General features: G+C 32.4%; 1 protein-coding gene across 4 annotated transcripts in view; it reads right to left on the bottom strand.

Moving 5' to 3' along the window:
• The window catches only part of LOC145327166 (uncharacterized), a 120567-nt gene extending 103037 nt beyond the window's left edge, over positions 1 to 17530 (bottom strand). For all 4 annotated transcript variants that reach the window (XR_013882098.1, XM_080170733.1, XM_080170734.1 and 1 more), the window contains exons 1-2: positions 17283 to 17530; positions 16326 to 17069 (exon numbers count right to left, since the gene is read on the bottom strand). Coding sequence is in view for 3 of the 4 variants with exons in the window: in XM_080170733.1 (XP_080026859.1) it covers positions 16326 to 16373 (48 nt within the window). In the remaining variant the exon portion in view is untranslated. The remainder of the gene's footprint in view (positions 1 to 16325; positions 17070 to 17282) is intronic.
• Between the last annotated feature and the right edge of the window lie 2037 nt (positions 17531 to 19567).

Raw genomic sequence — 19567 nt, forward strand, 5'->3', positions numbered from 1 at the left:
TTAATGAAAACATTTTTAACAAAACCGAATTAAGGAACCATTACAGATTTTATTTTGGGACTTTCCTTCTAGGGACTAGTGGAGCAAAAGGCCCCCCAAACACTGAAATTTTAAGTTCTGAGCCTATTTTTAGAGATATGAGATGATTTTTTTAATGAAAACATTTTTAACAAAACCGAATTAAGGAACCATTACAGATTTTATTATGGGACTTTCCTTCTAGGGACTAGTGGAGCAAAAGGCCCCCCAAACACTGAAATTTCAAGTTCTGAGCCTATTTTTAGAGATATTGAGACGATTTTTTTTAATAAAAATATTTTTAACAAAACCGAACTAAGTAGCCATTACAAATTTCATTTTGGGACCTTCCTTCTAGGGACTAGTAGAGCAAAAGGCCCCCAAACACTAAAATTTTAAGTTCTGAGCCTATTTTTAGAGATATTGAGATGATTTTTTTAAATGAAAATATTTTTAACAAAACCGAACTAAGTAGCCATTACAAATTACATTTTGGGACTAGTGGAGCAAAAGACCCCCAAACACTAAAATTTTAAATTCTGAGCTTATTTTTAAAGATATCATGGCTGATTTTTTTATGATAATTTTTTTTGGGGGGTCTTTTGCTCCACTAGCCCCTAGAAGGAAAGTTCCAAAATGAAATTTGTATTGGCTACTTAGTTCGCTTTTGTTAAAAATGTTTTCATTAAAAAAATCATCTCAATATCTCTGAAAGTAGGCTCAGAACTTAAAATTTTAGTGTTTTGGGGTCTTTTGCTCCAATATTCCCTAGAAGGAAAGTCCCAAAATGTAATTTGTAATGGCTACTTAGTTCGGTTTTGTTAAAAATGCTTTTATTAAAAAAAATCGTCTCAATATCTCTAAAAATAGGCTCAGAACTTAAAATTTCAGTGTTTGGGGGGCCTTTTGCTCCACTAGCCCATAGAAGGAAAGTCCCAAAATGAAATTTGTATTGGCTACTTAGTTCGGTTTTGTTAAAAATGTTTTTATTAAAAAAATCGTCTCAATATCTCTGAAAATAGGCTCAGAACTTAAAATTTTAGTGTTTGGGGGTCTTTTGCTCAACTAGCCCCTAGAAGGAAAGTCCCAAAATGAAATTTGTAATGGCTACTTAGTTCGGTTTTGTTAAAAATATTTTCATATTAAAATATCATCTCAATATCTCTGAAAATAGGCTCAGAACTTAAAATTTTAGTGTTTGGGGGGCCTTTTGCTCCACTTGCCCCTAGAAGGAAAGTCCCAAAATGAAATTTGTATTGGCTACTTAGTTCGGTTTTGTTAAAAATGTTTTTATTAAAAAAATCGTCTCAATATCTCTGAAAATAGGCTCAGAACTTAAAATTTTAGTGTTTGGGGGTCTTTTGCTCAACTAGCCCCTAGAAGGAAAGTCCCAAAATGAAATTTGTAATGGCTACTTAGTTCGGTTTTGTTAAAAATAGGCTCAGAACTTAAAATTTTAGTGTTTGGGGGGCCTATTGCTCCACTAGCCCCTAGAAGGGAAGTCCCAAAATGAAATTTGTATTGGCTACTTAGTTCGGTTTTGTTAAAAAGGGTTTTTATTAAAAAAATCGTCTCAATATCTCTGAAAATAGGCTCAGAACTTAAAATTTTAGTGTTAGGGGGTCTTTTGCTCCACTAGCCCCTTTAAGGGAAAGTCCTAAAATGAAATTTGTAATGGCTACTTAGTTCGGTTTTGTGGAAAAAGTTTTCATAAAAAAAATCATCTCAATATCTCTGAAAATAGGCTCAGAACTTAAAATTTTAGTGTTTGGGGGGTCTATTGCTCCACTAGCCCCTTTAAGGGAAAGTCCCAAAATGAAATTTGTAATGGCTACTTAGTTCGGTTTTGTGAAAAAAGTTTGCATTAAAAAAATCGTCTCAATATCTCTGAAAATAGGCTCAGAACTTAAAATTTTAGTGTTTGGTGGGCCTTTTGCTCCACTAGCCCCTAGAAGGAAAGTCCCAAAATGAAATTTGTATGGGCTATTTAGTTCGGTTTTGTTAAAAAGTGTTTTCATTAAAAAAATCGTCTCAATATCTCAGAAAATAGACTCAGAACTTAAAATTTTAGTGTTTGGGGGTCTTTTGCTCCACTAGCCCTTTTAAGGGAAAGTCCCAAAATTCAATTTTTAAAGTTTTACAGGTAGATCCAATCATATAAGAGCGCTTACAAAAAGAATTAGGTTGATAACTTTAAAAACAAGCCCAAACGGCCAGGGCAAAATTTGGTACTGAATTTCATTTCCTATAACTGTACAAACTTCCCCCCCCCCTTAATTTAAATAGCTAAAATTTTCACCTTATTAAAAAACCAGTACCTTCATGTTATTAGGAAAAGTTCTAAATTAGAAAAATCTATAATAGTACTTAAAACATATAGAAAATTAGACAAAATTATGGAACTGAAACAAAATAAAACCATAATACCCAAGGGCCATTTTTAACACATTAATTTAATAGTTTAAAAAGCTGTTTATTTTTTTCTCAGGCTTTTTACAAATTGTTTAAGTCTTAGTATGATAGTACATGATAAGGGGGTGATATGGGGCTCTTTATCTTTGTTTTTTTGGGGGGTGAGCCAAAAAAAAGTATTTAAAGATAGATATTTTATTGAGTGCCGCTAGCGATCTGGCAACACCCCACCAAAAATCTTTTAAAGATTAATGTTTTTTTAGCAGTGGCTGTGGCTCACCTTCAGACCACCTCTGGTGCACCCCGATCCGGCTCACCACTAAAATGATCTAAAGATCCAGCTCTGGTGTTATACATACTTTTACAACTTTTTAGAACACCAATTTTTTTAATGCATTTTTGTCATTTTGCCAAAAATTTGCACAAAAAATAGGGTTAAAAGGTATAACTATTGATTTTATTAGAGTTTATAAGACTAGTCTTAAGTTTAGACAATTGGTCAGATGTATAAGAATACATTAAAAAAACAGTTTTACAAGTAGTCGCGAATTTTAAATTCTTTTCCTAAATTGGCAAAAAAAATTGCTAGGCCGATCAGGTAACCTACAAAAAAAAGTTAATTATCGCATCGTATTATAGACAGCTTTCTGCAGATATTAAAAAAGAATATTTAATTAAACCCAATTTTGTTAGCCTCGAGGGGGCCGAAGGCTCGGGCTAGCAAAACTTTTATGCTTTTTATTTTAAAATTCATGGAAAACTGTCTGTGATTCGATGCTGTACATTATTTTTCAATACAGCTGAGAACCGGTTCTAATACAGAGGATATTAATAAGTTTCAAAGCCATACTGGAAATGAATTTTAAAATACAAATTTTATAATTGTCTTGTATTAGGTAAGTAAATCAAAATAATATAACTTACTTTTAATCAGTATTCTAAAAAACATACATAAGATGTTTTAAACTCGAGGCCTTCTTAAGAAGGCCCTAACCAATTTTGAATTACATTTTGAACTATTAATTAAAATTGTCGAATCATATTTGAATCACTTTCATAACAAAACTAAATAATTTATACAATTTGGTAGATTTCTAGTTAAAAGTTTCATAGATTTCTTTTTTCACTTGAAAAACTATTGAAGCAAAGTGACTGGTTTAAAACGTAGAAATCTACTGAGAGTTCAGATCTTTTTTTGCTGTGTAAGTGTGTGTAGTATGGACATTCAGGGAGGGAGGGGACATTGGCCTGATTATTAAGCTAGTACCCAAAGTTTTATAATATCGTTTTCTTTTTCGTTGACTCAACATTTTTGGAGACTTAAAATAATTTGATTGGTTGATTCATAAAGTTCAGTGTCCACACGTTTCAACCACTAATTTTAATCTACAGTAGAGACAATTTTGTGTATCTTCATTGGGGATGTACTGGTATGTACATCAATTAATCAACCATTGTCTTATCCCTTTAGATCCCTGTGGGGGGGGGGGGGGGTGTACATTACGTTTTGGTGTAAAGAAACGGATAAGTTTATCTACCAAAAAAAGTAAAATGTAAAATTTCTCTATTAGTTGCCTATAATTCAAGACAGCGGCGGTTTTGCCGCTATTGATTTACAGATCTATATTGTTGCCGTATTAGAGCAACTGCAATGCCAAATTATAGCGGTTTACTACTGTCTAAAAGTCTTGAACCAAATACCTTTACGGAAAAGCTAATTGCGTTACTCCCCCCCCCCCCCTTTTTTACGACTAGAATATGATTGACATAGCAAACTAAATCGTATTTACTACATGTCAGAAGTTTTTATTAGTAATAAATCATTTTGAAAATATTTTCTTTAAGAAAATTGCTTGCACAAATTTTCGAAACGGTTACCTTCTTTCGTTAATTCATATATGTTAGAATTGTCCTATCAATTTCATTATCAAGTTTTGACAAGCTTTGACGCTTACCCCCCCCCCCCCTTTTTACGACTAGAATATGATTGACATAGCAAACTAAATCGTATTTACTACATGTCAGAAGTTTTTATTAGTAATAAATCATTTTGAAAATATTTTCTTTAAGAAAATTGCTTGCACAAATTTTCGAAACGGTTACCTTTTTTCGTTAATTCATATATGTTAGAATTGTCCTATCAATTTCATTATCAAGTTTTGACAAGCTTTGACGCTCTACAAGAGTTAATGTTCGTTTGTCCTTCCTTCTTATTTAAAAGCTTTGCTTTTACGGATGTTGTCATCCTTGTTTCTTTGTGTTTATGCAGGAATCTAAAAGGATAAGACAATGGCCGATAAATTGATGTACATCCCCAACGATGATACACAAAATAACCCCATCTGTAGATTAAAATTAGGGGTTGAAAGTTTTGAACACTTAACTTAATAATCCAACCAATCATAATTCACTAAAGTCACCAAAGTTGAAAAGTCTACGAATAAGAAAACATCATAATAAAACTTTGGGAACTAGTGTAATAAACAGTCCATTGTCCCCTATCTATCTTGTGTTTATGTGTGTGTGACTGTTTTTTGTTGGACACATTTTACATGTCTTAAATCATCCTATAGCAGGCTGATTTCTTTTTAACACAATTTGGTTGCAGGTTTAATTTTCAGCGGTTTTATATTTTAATCAAATTGAGTATTACTGCCTGTGTTAAAAAAATAAAACATGATTTTTTAAAAAAATTTCTACGTATAGAATCATCTAGCTATAATGATTCCCATAAAATATTATTTGAACACCAACAAGATAATAATGCTTTTGACAACCTCCTTTTTTATCTTAGATTACATCTACTTCAACTAAAAGTTATATTGATTCCCATTTGGAGCTTTGTCTGATTTATTTTGCAAGCCACTTGTCCTAATCGGGGCTAGGCACTCGCGTGTAAGCCTCAGTGAAAGCGTCTTAGTATAATTTTAAGATTCAGCTGGTTGTCTAAGCCTATACCTAATCAGAAAATACGTCTTTTAAGATTTTTTTATGCACACAATTGCGGCTGCCGAGTCCTAGTCCTAGTGAATGAAAAATAGTGAATTCCACAAATTAAATGTTTATTTAACACGTATACTTCTATTTCTTGATAAATTCTAATTAAACTTACTTTGATACAAAGAGAAAGAGAATTAAAAAGTAATTCTAAAAATCCTCCACTAAAGTAAAAGTTATATTATGCTTTTCCTAGATTTTATTAGTTTTATTAGGTATTGGTAATCTAAAAACTAGGTATCGATCTAGCACTCCAATCAGTTTACAAATCTTAATGAAACTTAGTAAAAATATGTAGGATGCAAATTTACTTAATCCCTGGAAATTTCAGTTGTCGGTCTTGAAAAGGAGTCGAGAAAATTATAAAAACAAAAAAATATAGGAATCGATCTAGCACCCCAATTAACAAACAGATGGACAAAACAATGTATAGATTAGATGCGCATATCATATGTCATGGGAATCTTCACTAAAAATTTCAGCTGTCTATCTTTACTATGAGCCGAGAAAATCACGTTTCCCCCACTTTGTCTCAGACAGACGGACGGACGGACGTTTCGAATTTTCGTCATTTTATTAAAAGAACAAAGGGAACTAATTAAGATACTAAAAGCCTGTTTTATTTCTAATGTATATCAACATATATTAGCTCGGAGCTAAAGAGTTAAGCAAGTAAATAGCAGATTTCTTTTGTGTGTTGACTACTGAACCAGAGATATGGAGCATGTAATTCATTTATTATATAAAGTAGTAAGATTTTTTTGGTCTGAAGCTTAAGATCTCAAAAACTAATTATCCGATTGGGTTCTCTATTTTAGGTAAGCTTAACATATAGGTCCTCTGGTGAGTTCAGGCTATTTCATTTTCAGATCTAAGGCTTCTGATGGTTTCAAGCTATTCTTCTAGTCCCTTTTTACCCCTTTGAATATAGAGCCCCTAGATGCTAGTGGCGTATCCCCTTATTATAGATATAGCATAATACAGTATATAATAGTATAATACTTTAGATTCAATAAATTGAGTGTCAAAACGATTCATCCATTGATTTATAATCTACAGAAAGGGTAAATTTGTGTATCATCATTGTCCTAACCCTTCTCCCAAAATAATTATAAACTTTCTTCAGAACATATGAGAAGCTACATTGTAAAGGAGAACCATATCGGTTCAGCGGTTAGGAAGATCCTTCGGTACAGACAGACATCGTGTTACTTTATTGTCTCTAGATCCTCAGCGCTGGTAAACCAGCACTTAATATTTCCCAGTAACTGTGACAACTATTTGTTAAACTATTCTTTTCAACAGCGAAGCTTTTCTTCTATAATTAGGGTCCGTCCGTACGTGCGTACGTCCGTAACGGATAGCTTACTTTGTTATAATTGTATTTCAAACTTTGCAAGGTGATTCCAATAACATTAAGGTACGATTTAGTAAGCTTGTCAACTAGGGTCGGTACGTCCGTAACGGTTAGTTCTTTTCGTTAATTAAGACATGTTAGAATTGTCCTATCGATATTAAACTTTGCATGATGATTCCTATAACATTTAGGTACGATTTAGTAAGCGTAGCAATTCTATAATAACTACCAAACAGTCCGTACGTCCATTTATTACATGCATATTTTTAACTTTTTGTAGGTAATATACAAGTTTTTGGCCTTCCTTTTCATTTTACAGCTTCGCTGTTATGGATGTTGTCATCCTTGTTTTTTCTATGTGTCATGACGAGGGAACTTTATTCTTTGCACTTGTCTCTCAGGGATAATGGAGTATTTTTATCATAGATTATTTTCAGGGTTTAATATGTTAAAAGCTACGTGGATATCTGCTGGATTAGACCCGGTTCTTAGCCAAATTTAAAAATCATGTATAGCATCGTATTACAGAATTTTTTTATGGACAAAAAATCTAATTTTTCATTTTATTATCCCCGGAAATCGATACTACGATTCGGTCAGAGCTGCTATGCAGCCAATTAATTTCAATTGAAAATTCCGCAAAAATCACTATTTTGTTGGAGTTAAGTTTGATTAAAACTTGTTTTGTTTAACGTAACTGAAGGGGAGTGGGTAAGAAGGGGGGAGAAAAAAAGAAAAGTGGGTTGTAGGGAAATTTTCCTTTAGAATTGTTTGTCATAATAACATTCCCTTTTCCCTGGATGCGGTAGATAACTATTATCAAACTATTTACATTTCCGCTTATTACTGGAATTTTATAGACTCTGCACGGTTTAAAAATTAAGGCAAAAAACATGCAGTCATTTCTTCCAGGGAGGGAGGGGACAATGAAATGTTTATTACACTTGTCCCCAAACTTTTATAATAACATGTTCTTGTTCGTTGAATCAACAATTTTGGGGACTTTTATAGAATTTTGATTGGTTGGTTCATTAAATTGAATATCCAAACATTTGAAGCACTAAATACCTAAGCAATGGGGATATACATTAATTTATCGGCCAATGTCTTATCCCTTCAGATCCCTGAGTATTTTCTGCTAGGATTCTGTATTTCATGGTAAAGCAATAAAGCTGTTTATAATTATTTAACGCATAGTATTAGAGACAGCTTTCAGCGAATATTAAAATGAAAAGTTTTAAGATACAAATCTCGGCGCTTTCGACAAGACAAAACTGGTTTAATTTTATAATTTTTATTTTAATATTTGTGGAAAATACTATCAATAATACGATGCTATACATAGTTTTTCAGTATAGCTAAGAACCGGTTCTAATCCAACGGATATTAATCGGTTTCGAAGCCATTCTGGAAAAGAAATCAAAGCAAATTAATATATGATTAATAATTTAGAAAATTAGGAATTCAAATTATGGATCTAAAGGGATAAGACAATGACCAAATCTATCCCCCTCTGTAGATTACAATTAGTGGTTAAAACGTTTAGACTCTCAATTTAATTAAACAACAAATCAAAATTCTTTGAAAGTCCCCAAAGTTGGTAGGCCACCGAATTAGAAAAAGTTATTATAAAACTTTGGGAACTAATGTTAAAAACAGCCCAATGTCCCCTCCCTCCCTGGATTTAAACACTTGTCTAGCAGTTATTAGAGATTTGTATAAAAGCGAAGCTTTTCTATAATTAGGGTCGGTCCGTACGTCCGTCACAAACGGTTAGCTTTTTTCGTTAATTTAGACATGTTAGAATTGTCCTATCGATTTCAAACTTTGCATGGTGATTTCTTTAGTAGTTAGGTACGATTTAGAAAGCGTAGCAACTCTATAATCATAACAAGAATGTCCGTACGTCCATTTTAAACATGTTGATTTTTTTACTTTTTTAACAACAATTTTTTTATGTGATCTAATCATCTGATTGATCTGATTTTTGATATGTTGATTCGTGGATCAACAAAGTATAATGTTATAAGCAAAGCAACTCTATAATCAAGTCCTAAAAATGTAAGTATGTCCATAAACATTATTCTGTATCAAGCAGTTTTTCAACAAATTAACTTACAATTTTGCTCCGATTCTTATACATTTGGTGCATTATTTGCCAAATGTACCACTTTTCTGCACTACCTCTCCGATTTTGTTAATACTCTATATTTTGGTCCGTTGGGTCATTCAAGGATGCTGGATGGCCAAAAAAAAGTTTCAGAGTCCCTGGATGTCTAGATATCTAGCTATCTATGAAGGTAGGTAACAAAAATGTAAAAAACACCCATTTTTTCACAATTTTAAAAATTAATTTTTTCATCAATCTTACATCCAATCTATACATTTTATACACCAAAATGATCGTTTATTCATGTAAAAAGCGCACATAATGCTATTTTGGCCAAAACTCTAATTTTACAGGGTGTCCAACAAAAAGTGTATTTTGGATATCTAGCGTAATACCCAAAATACCTGTCCGAAAAAAATCATTTTTTTTGGCTTAAATCCTGTGTTTTATCTGTGTGCATATGTGGTATATAACGGTTCAGACCACCCGGGACTATAAGGTTGTCAAATTTCACTTTGGGACACCCTGTAAATGTGATTTTTGCATCTGTAGGGCTAAAACTTGGTCCAAATTGGCTATTTTTTTCAAATTACTCTAATATGAGTCTTAGTATGTTTGGCCATAGTGTTTTCTGACCAGATCAATATTTCCATATTTTTTGGACACCCTGTATTTTCAAAAAAAGAGAAAAAAATTTTTTGTTTTTTTTTAAATTTTTTTTCTATTTTTAAGTTACTTAAAACTGTCATATAGATACAGATTTTGACTAATAACAATAATATTTTCCTATTTTACAATTTTTTACACTTTTGGGACACCCTGTGCATGTTTTTGAAAAATGATGGTTTTTGCCCATTTTTGGGGGGAAGGAGTCGTTTTAGGGCCATAGACTATTTCTTCATTTTTGTAGAACATTTCAAGACACATCATTTGTTATTTATGCAAAAACCGCAAAAACCGAACCGTTTTGCCGTTATTCACCGCTAAAGGCGGAATTTTTTTACGTTTTTGCCGTTCCGGAGGTTGTAATGGGCATTTGTGGTAAGAAGACGTTGATTTATCAAGATAACTGTGAAATACTTTTATTTAGGCATTTTAATTTACTAAATTTCATGTGAAGTAAATTTTTTTGTATATCCAACCGATTTTTGTCAAAAGGAATTTCAAATGCACATGATTTATGTTTCTTTAATCACTTATGTTATAGCAATTATTTATGTTATATTCACTTAATTTTCTTGTTTTAACAATTGAAATCCATCTTGACGAAAAACGGTTAGCTGCACAAAAAATTTTACTTAATATGAAATTTAGTAAATTAAATTACCTAAATAAAAGTATTTAAAAGGGATTTTGATAAATCAACGTTTTCTTACCACAAATGCCCATTACAACCTCCAGAACGGCAAAAACGTAAAAAAATACCGCCTTTAGCGGTGAATAACGGCAAAACGGTTCGGTTTTTGCGGTTTTTGCATAAATAACAAATGATGTGTCTTGAAAAGTTCTACAAAAATGAAGAAATAGTCTATGGCCCTAAAACGACTCCTTCCCCCCAAAAATGGGCAAAAACCATCATTTTTCAAAAACATGCACAGGGTGTCCCAAAAGTGTAAAAAATTGTAAAATAGGCAAATATTATTGTTATTAGTCAAAATCTGTATCTATATGACAGTTTTAAGTAACTTAAAAATAGAAAAAAAAATTAAAAAAAAACAAAAAAAATTTTTCTCTTTTTTTGAAAATACAGGGTGTCCAAAAAATATGAAAATATTGATCTGGTCAGAAAACACTATGGCCAAACATACTAAGACTCATATTAGAGTAATTTGAAAAAAATAGCCAATTTGGACCAAGTTTTAGCTCTACAGACGCAAAAATCACATTTACAGGGTGTCCCAAAGTGAAATTTGACAACCTTATAGTCCCGGGTGGTCCGAACCGTTATATACCACATATGCACACAGATAAAACACAGGATTTAAGCCAAAAAAAATAATTTTTTTCGGACAGGTATTTTGGGTATTACGCTAGATATCCAAAATACACTTTTTGTTGGACACCCTGTAAAATTAGAGTTTTGGCCAAAATAGCATTATGTGCGCTTTTTACATGAATAAACGATCATTTTGGTGTATAAAATGTATAGATTGGATGTAAGATTGATGAAAAAATTAATTTTTAAAATTGTGAAAAAATGGGTGTTTTTTACATTTTTGTTACCTACCTTCATAGATAGCTAGATATCTAGACATCCAGGGACCCTGAAACTTTTTTTTGGCCATCCAGCTTCCTTGAATGACCCAACGGACCAAAATATAGAGTATTAACAAAATTGGAGAGGTAGTGCAGAAAAGTGGTACATTTGGCAAATAATGCACCATTTATATTCTGATTATTTAGTTCTGACACTAACTATACAAGTGTTAATGTCCGTTTGTCCTACCGTTTCAGTGCTTCGCTTTTATGCATGTTGTCATCCTTGTTTTATTGATCCTTAATTGGTCCTGTTGAAAACTTGTACAACATTATTTCAGGGATTTAAAAGATTGTTTTAAAAATATTTGCAATCATTATAAATAATATCTTATTCTGTCTGTATGTCTACTTCGCTAACCACAGAACCGATATGGTTCTTCTTTAATGTGTTGCTTCTTATAGGTCCTAGGAAGGTTTAAAGCTATTTTGGGAGAGAGTACCTACACCCTCCAAAGAAAATTCTCACTTTTTCTTTTAAATCTAAAATTGAAAGTAGAGGGGTCGCATCCCCCCACTCCTTACCTCCAGTTCCCTTAGGAGGGACGTAGCAATATTATTTTGTAAAAATGTTATATGCTCTTTATTGTGCATTGATTTTCATTCTTATTTTCACTTTTATAATGTTAGGTTTCGGAAAATATTTGAGAATGATTTTATCTTTAATAACCTATCCTCTCAGTCCAAAGATTAAGCCTATACACCAGTTTACGCAAATGTGTCAAAACTTCCCCCCTCCCCCTCTTATTATTAACATTACACTACATCAGGGGGAGGGAGGGGACATTGGGCTGTTTATTACACTAGTCACCAAAAGTATTTAATAACGTTTTTTTATTCGTTAGCTTAACAACTTTAGGGAATTTTTTTTGAATTTGATTGGTTGGTTCATAAAGTTGAGTGTCCAAACGTTTCAATAAAGAAATTTACTACATATTAAATACCAGCCGAGAAAATAACGTTTCCCCTTCAGCGTAGCTAACGGACAAACGGACAGAAGAGTATTTTAAAATTATAGAGTAGCTTCGCTACTTACAATAAATAAAAGGAAGAAAAATACAAAAGTTTGTAATAATACAATTTTAATTTTTTTTGTCTGAAGCATTAGATCTCAATAACTACTGGACAGTTGAGTTCTATATAAGAAATCTTCAAATATGTCCTCGGATGTTTTTAGGCTATTTTATTTTAGAGTTAAGTCTTGTAATGGTTTTAAGCTATTTGTCAATCTCTGAATACAGAGTCCCTATATGTTAGAGGCGTTCCGCTAGCTGTATATTAGCTACCACGTGTAATTCTCGAGAAATCGAGGAAAACTGAAAATAATACCCATCTAAATCTTAATTTAATATTTTACCCACGTCAAATCAGATAAGACCAAGGAGAGAGGGAACATTGAACTGTAAATAATACTTGTACCCAAAGTTTTACAAACTGTTCTCCAATTTGTTGGCTAAAAACTTTGGGTACTTTATAAAATCTTGATCTAACCATCTTGATCTAACCATCATTTTAATCAACAGAAGAGATAAGGGGGGGGGGGGGTTTAATGCAACCATCTCGTAATCAGTGAGCAAATGGCACTTAGAATTCTTATTTCGACCTGAAATTTTGCATGAGTAATCCTTGGTAGGTCTATTTTCCCTAAATTGAACAAAAAGTTGGAAAAGTAGCGGCTAACGGCTGGCGGCTCAGCAGTTTTGCCATTTTTCGGCTACCTATTGTTCAAATTAGTCACGAAACCTATCTCCTCATAAGACTCTATGCTACTCCAAAACGCTATCAAACGGTTCTAGACGGTAGCTGTTGGTACTGGAATTTTTAAAAATGGTTTTTACTATCATTTAACATGAATTAAACCAAAAATATGTTTTAAACAGTTGATTCCTACGTAATTGATGATGGATTTACCCTAAAAATAGGCAAAAAAAAACGGCTAAACGGCTGAGCCGCCAGCCGTTACTTTTCTAACTTTTTGTTCGATTTAGGGAAAATAGACCTATCAAGGATTACTCATGCAAAAGTTCATATCGAAATTCGAATTCGAAGTGCCATTTGCTCACTGATTACGAGATGGTTGCATTAAAAACCCCCCCTTTACTTACAATTAAGAGGGATAAACACATAATAATCGTCCATTGTCTAATCCTTTAAGATGCTTGAATTGACACAATTTAATTCCAACTGAAAGTGTACAACAAACCCAGGGATCTAAAGGGATAAGACAATGGCCGATAAATTGATGCATGCACCATTATACATCCCCAATGACGTTACATAAAATCACCCCTTCTGTAGATTAAAATTATTGGTTGAAACGTTAGGAAACTCAACTTAGTGAACCAACCAATCAATACTCAGAGAAAGTCCCTCAAGTTGTTAAGCGAATTAAAGGAAAGCGTTATTCTAATACTTGGAGATTTGTTTAATAAAATTCCCAATTCCTCTCCCTCCCTTCAACAAACCAACTTTTCAAAAAACAGTATTTTTACGTATTTTAGGTTAGATTAAGTAAGGATTAGAAAAGCCCAGCAAGGTTAATGCACAATTTTGTTTAGACTTACAAATTAATATTCCGCTTATTAAGTTCTGACACTCACTAGTGTTATTGTTCGGTTGTCCTTCATTTTTGGAGCTTTGCTTTTAATGATTTTGTCATCCTTGTTATATCAATCAGAAGCAGTTTTTACGCCAAGAATTTTATGATAAATTACCCTAAGCATTTTTTCATATTTGAAGAAATAAGGTAAATCTAGGGAATATTTTTTTTTAATATTTTCAAAATATATCATCTGTAGTCTTAGTGTGATCATTATTACGACAAATATAATGTTTCTTTTTTCAGTATGGCTTTGAAACCGGTTAATATACACTGAATTAGACATAATTCTCAGCCATAATGAAAAATCATGTAAAGTATCGTATTACAGACAATTTTTAAAATTTAATATATAAATTATTACCGGTTTTGTAAGCCCGGGCCTTTCGACTAACTAACTAAGTGGTTTAAATGTTATGATTTTTTATTTTAATTTTCGCGGAAAACTGTCTATAATATGATGTGCTAAATAACTATTATTAACCATATACGTTATGTTACTTTAAGGTTATGTCAATTCAGGTAGAGTAAACGCACAGGGTTTAGACAACAGAGTTTTAATGACGGTCCTACGACAAACGCAGGAGTCCCAAACGTCAGAGTGGACAAACGCAGGAGTGGACACTTAACCCAACCTAATCTATTTTAGACTAACTTTTAGGTTTTTTAAATGCCTACCCCTGCGGGGGGCTTATTTGTACATTCATATCTTAATCTAACCTAATCTGTATAGAAATACTCAATCAAATATTTTAACACTCCTGCGTTTGTCCACTCCGACGTTTGGGAGTTTGTCCTGGGACCTTAATGACGATTGAGGACTCAATATATCTCAACGACCTACAGCACAACTTTCAAGGGGTCAAAAAGAGCGTTCAGTCATTGTGTAAATCAATTATTAATCAAATAAAAATTCTAGTATTAATATTTTAACTATATTCTTTACACTGTGTCCGTGGACATTTAATGCAGGGATCTAAAGGGATAAGACAATGGCCGATAAATTGATGTACAATTTAATTGATGTTACTCAAATTACCCCTTCTGAAGATAACAATTAGTTGTTTGAAACGTTTGGACACTCAACTAAATGAACCATTCAATTTAGTCCCAAAAGTTGGTAAGATAAGATAACATTTTTATAAAACTATAAAGCTATTGGGACTAGTTTAATAAACAGCCCAATGTTCCCTCCCGGCCCTGGCTGGATTTATTGTATTTCTTTGCGTAGGTCATTTTCCTTAATTACAATTTAATTGTAGGCTAAATGTTCATATTTTATTTTTCAAGTATTAATTCATTTAATTTAGGGATGGCAATCCGTCAAATTTTTGGACCGGATTCGGATTCTTACAAGAATCCGTCCAAAAAAAGGCCTCGCTGATTCCGGATTTTATTTTTGGCGGATTCCGGATTTTAGCAATATTTTAAAAGGCTTTTTTCAAAAAAATAAAAAATTTAAGTGCTACATATGTCCTATAAATTAATGTTCTTGGTGTTCTCTATAATTCAATTCCGAGAATCGAACCAGGTTTCAAAAGATATTATATATAGTGATGATAATCTTTGCCTTCAAAAAGGTGGAGTTGAAATAAAAAATTCAAGACACTAATTTTAGCCTACCAATTAAGAATCCGAAACCGCGATTAAAATAACGGATTCCGGATTCGGATTCCAAAATTGGCCAAAACTTGGGCGGATTCCGGATTCGGATTGCCAACCCTAATCATTAAATATCCTTTCCGTCTACCTAAACCATTACCTATTCATTAATAACTTTTCAACTAATTTAATACTTAGTAAAAATGATCTATGGTGTAAAGTAGTATGGTTTTCTTTGTCTGTAGCGTAAGATTTCATAACTACTGAACCGATTGAGTTTCCCATTTTATGAAAGCTATTTAAATGCCCCTGGACGCATGTAAGCTTTTAAATTTTTATATCTAAGTTTGGTTTTAGGCTATTTTCCTACTTTCCTTACTCTACTCATTCGAATACATAGCCCCTAGTTGTCTAGCCGCTAGCGTTTTACAAAGTACCTCTAATATTGACACTCAATGATAACAATGTGAATTTTTATTTAAATCAACAAATATAAATAAATTATTGTAAAAATGTAGATTCAAAACACAGAAAAAAATTAATTTTAGGCATACTTACTAATGTAACAAAAACTTTACTTATAACAATAGACCGCTTTATCCCGCTTTTTAAAATATATTAGCAACTAAGCCCCTAACATCTAAGGGCTCAGTATTCAAATGGGCAGAGGAACGCTGAAAATAGCTTAAAACATCAAAAGATTATAATCTGAAAATAAAACAACTTAAAGCCATCACAGAAACTAAGTGTAGCTCAACTGAAATAGAGAACCCAATCAATTTAGTAGGTTTCGAGATATTAAGCTACAGACAAAAAATGCTTACTACTTTATATAATAGGATTTTCAACATAATTATGAGTAATTTTTCAATACTTAACCGCGCATTTTTTAGCTCTGCGATTTATAATACCAATTCATCGTACGTTTGTCCGTTTTGCCGCTTTTATTAAATTAATCAGAGTGATTTTATTGCCTGAGGAAAACAAATTACTGGTTGTCTCTCCATTTTGATTTCTTTCATCACAAAAAAGTAACTCAATATAATTTTTTTATCACAATCAAATTATAACTTCAATATTGCTTTGTTTATCTTCAGTTTTATAAGTATATTAAGTAGCTAAAACTACTTCTTTAAGATCACACAAACTAGTTTTTTCTCTCCTTCTTAAAGATTATCACATTATACAGTATATTGAACAATGTAGTTGCTTAGTTGCTAGACTGTATTGTAACTAAAGCACATATTCGTTCACTAAAAAATACTAGTTTTTCTAAAGCCTTTAATAATATGTATTTCGTTGGGGCGCAGCAGCTAGTATAGTGTACAAAAATTGTTCAATCGCCTGGAGCGATTTGTAAAACACGCTTACATAACTACGTCTCGTAGTGGCCTGTGTGAAAAAAGGAGGGGGATTTGGATGGGGATGCCCAAATTTATTCGCGTGTTCACTTTTACTGATTTTCTGCCAAGTTATTTGCACAGTTTTCACTTAATAAAATGTTTATATATAACCTAGTTTCATTTTGATTTAATTTTATGCTCTCTGTCCTTTACTGACGACGGTTTGTGACTTACTTAATCCATGTTAGCGTCTGTAGTGTAGTACAATAATATATTATCGCCGCCACTATATACATATATATGTATTATTATCAGAGAGAGAGAAAAGGAAGAGTGGGGAAAGGTAGATTGCTCCGAGAGTACACATGCAGGGATCTAAAGGGATAAGACAATGGCCGATAAATTGATGTACATCCCCAATGATAATACTCCTGTAGATTACAATTAGTGGTACCAACGTTTGGACACTCAACTAAATGAACCTACAAATCAAAATTAAATAAAAGTCCTCATAACTGTTAAACAAGAAAACGTTATTATAAAACTTTGGGTACTAGTATAATAAACAGTCCATTGTCTCTTCCCTACCTGGGTAACTTGTCAGACAATATTACTCTCTCTTTCTCTGTCGCGCTCTGTCGTAACTTCAACCAAACCTCCGATATTATTATGTATGCGGAGCGGGGAGATAAAGCAGCTCTAAATTAATAAGAGGCTTCTTTCAGCTTTTATATTATACATACATACACTCTGATGTATATATGAGTTACGTAATTAGGTAGAGACCAGCGGGATATTATTGGTTTACTCTTACATTTTTACATTTTGTTAAGTCACATCTGAAATTAAATAAATTCATTATTGAGCTGTTTATTACACAAGTCTCCAAAGATTTATGATGATAACATTTTCTTTTTTGTTGGCTTAAATTGTATTTTGATTGGTTAGCGCATTTAGTTGAGTGTCGAACACTATAATTGTAATCTACAGATGGGGTAATTTTGTATTTCATCATTGTGGATGTACATCAATTCAAAGGCCATTGTCCTATCCCTTTATATCCCTGATTAATAATCCTATTATCTTGACCAATCATTTCTAAAATTAAAATTTTAATGGATTATCAGAACAAAAATATATTATTCAAAACTTTATAAGAAGTCTGTTATATACCTAATGATAACAATTTAATAATGATAAGATAATTATTTTTACAGTATGGCTTCGAAACCAATTAATATCCGCTGGATTAGAACCTGTTCTCGGCATGAAAAATCATGTAAAGCATCGCATTACAGACAATTTTCCACCAATATTAAAAGAAAACTCCTGAAATTAATACCAGTTTTGTTAGACCAGGCCTTCGGCCCCTCAGGGCAACCATAACAGGTTTTAATCTTTTAAGTTTTATTTTAATATCCGCGGAAATTTAACTTTAATACGATGCGGTAAATAAGTATTATTATTTAAGTTAAAGCCGAAAAGTTGCAAATACATAGCGAAAGACATTGATTTTTCGGCGGCTGTCAGACGGCAATTGTCTTTTTCTCCAACTATTATGAAAGTAATCCTTCATAGAAAACGCATTAACTTTAAATTTTGATATGGCTTCATCCCAGCCGTGTTCAAGACACTTTTTAGAATTTCAAATAGGGATTAAAGTGTACTAAAGTTATTATAGTTACATAACAGGGATCTAAAGGGATAAGACAATGGCCGATAAATTGATGTACATCCCCAATGATACACAAAATTACACCTTCTGTAGATTAGAATACGTTGTTAAACCGTTTGTCACTCTTCTTGATAAACCAACTAATAAAATTAAAGTTCCCAAAGTTGTTAAGTCAACAAATAAGAAAACATTATTATAAAACTTCGGGGAGAAGTAGAATAAATAGCCCAAGGTCCCCTCCCTCCCTGATTACATAATTATTTCTGATAATTATATAAGGTTAAGAATGGGATTATGGTATCTAGTTTCAAAGCTTCGCATTTTCTTTTCAGGTATCAGTTAAGGTCCGTCCAAGTTTTTATTTTATTTTGAGGGGGGTAATATGATGGGTTTCAAAGATTTCAGGTGGATTCTTAAAATAAAATTACGGTCGCTTAGTGAGGCAAAATTATTTTTGTGAAAAATCCTCCAAAATCGCATAAGAAATCTACAAAAATTAAATAAAATCATAAAAGGGATGTTAACGATTTTGTTTAATTTTTGTAGATTTTTATATATATATATATTAGCATCTACGTGTGTTTACTGTTTATGGATGTTGCCATCCTTGTTTTAGAGGGTATAACATAACTTGTTTTGTTTATGTTGTAAATGTGTCAACTCTCATAAAATACTGGAACATAAACTTTAATGATCAATAAAGCCAATCTTTAATTAAAGACAACACTTTTAACTTTTATAATATAACGCTTATGAAATTACACTCTAGGAGCATATATAATATATCATGCCAGGTAGGGAGGGGACTTTGGGCTGTTTATTACACTAGTCCCCAAAGTCTTATAATAAATTCTTATTCGTTAGCCTAAAAACCTTAGTACAGTGTCCAAACATTTCAATCACTAATTGTAATCTAAAGAAAGTGTAATTTTAAGTATCATCATTGGGGATGTACATAAATTTAACGGCAATTGTCTTATCCCTTTAGATCCCTGCACTATAGGAGCATACGTAATATTTGCATTGTTTAGTTACAAAATTTTAAAATTATCAAAGTAGTTATAACAAGAATTGTTATTTCTATTAGCATCCAATTAGTCAACCCCACCCCCAAGAACCTATTTAACTTATTTGACTATTGAGTATGTTGATTATATAGGGATGGACTTTAGGGGGTTATGGCTACCCCCCTAAAGGT

Source organism: Acartia tonsa, chromosome 8 (genome assembly GCF_053477335.1).
Source record: "Acartia tonsa isolate MP-2025a chromosome 8, ASM5347733v1, whole genome shotgun sequence".
In the NCBI taxonomy this organism is placed as follows: domain Eukaryota; kingdom Metazoa; phylum Arthropoda; class Copepoda; order Calanoida; family Acartiidae; genus Acartia; species Acartia tonsa.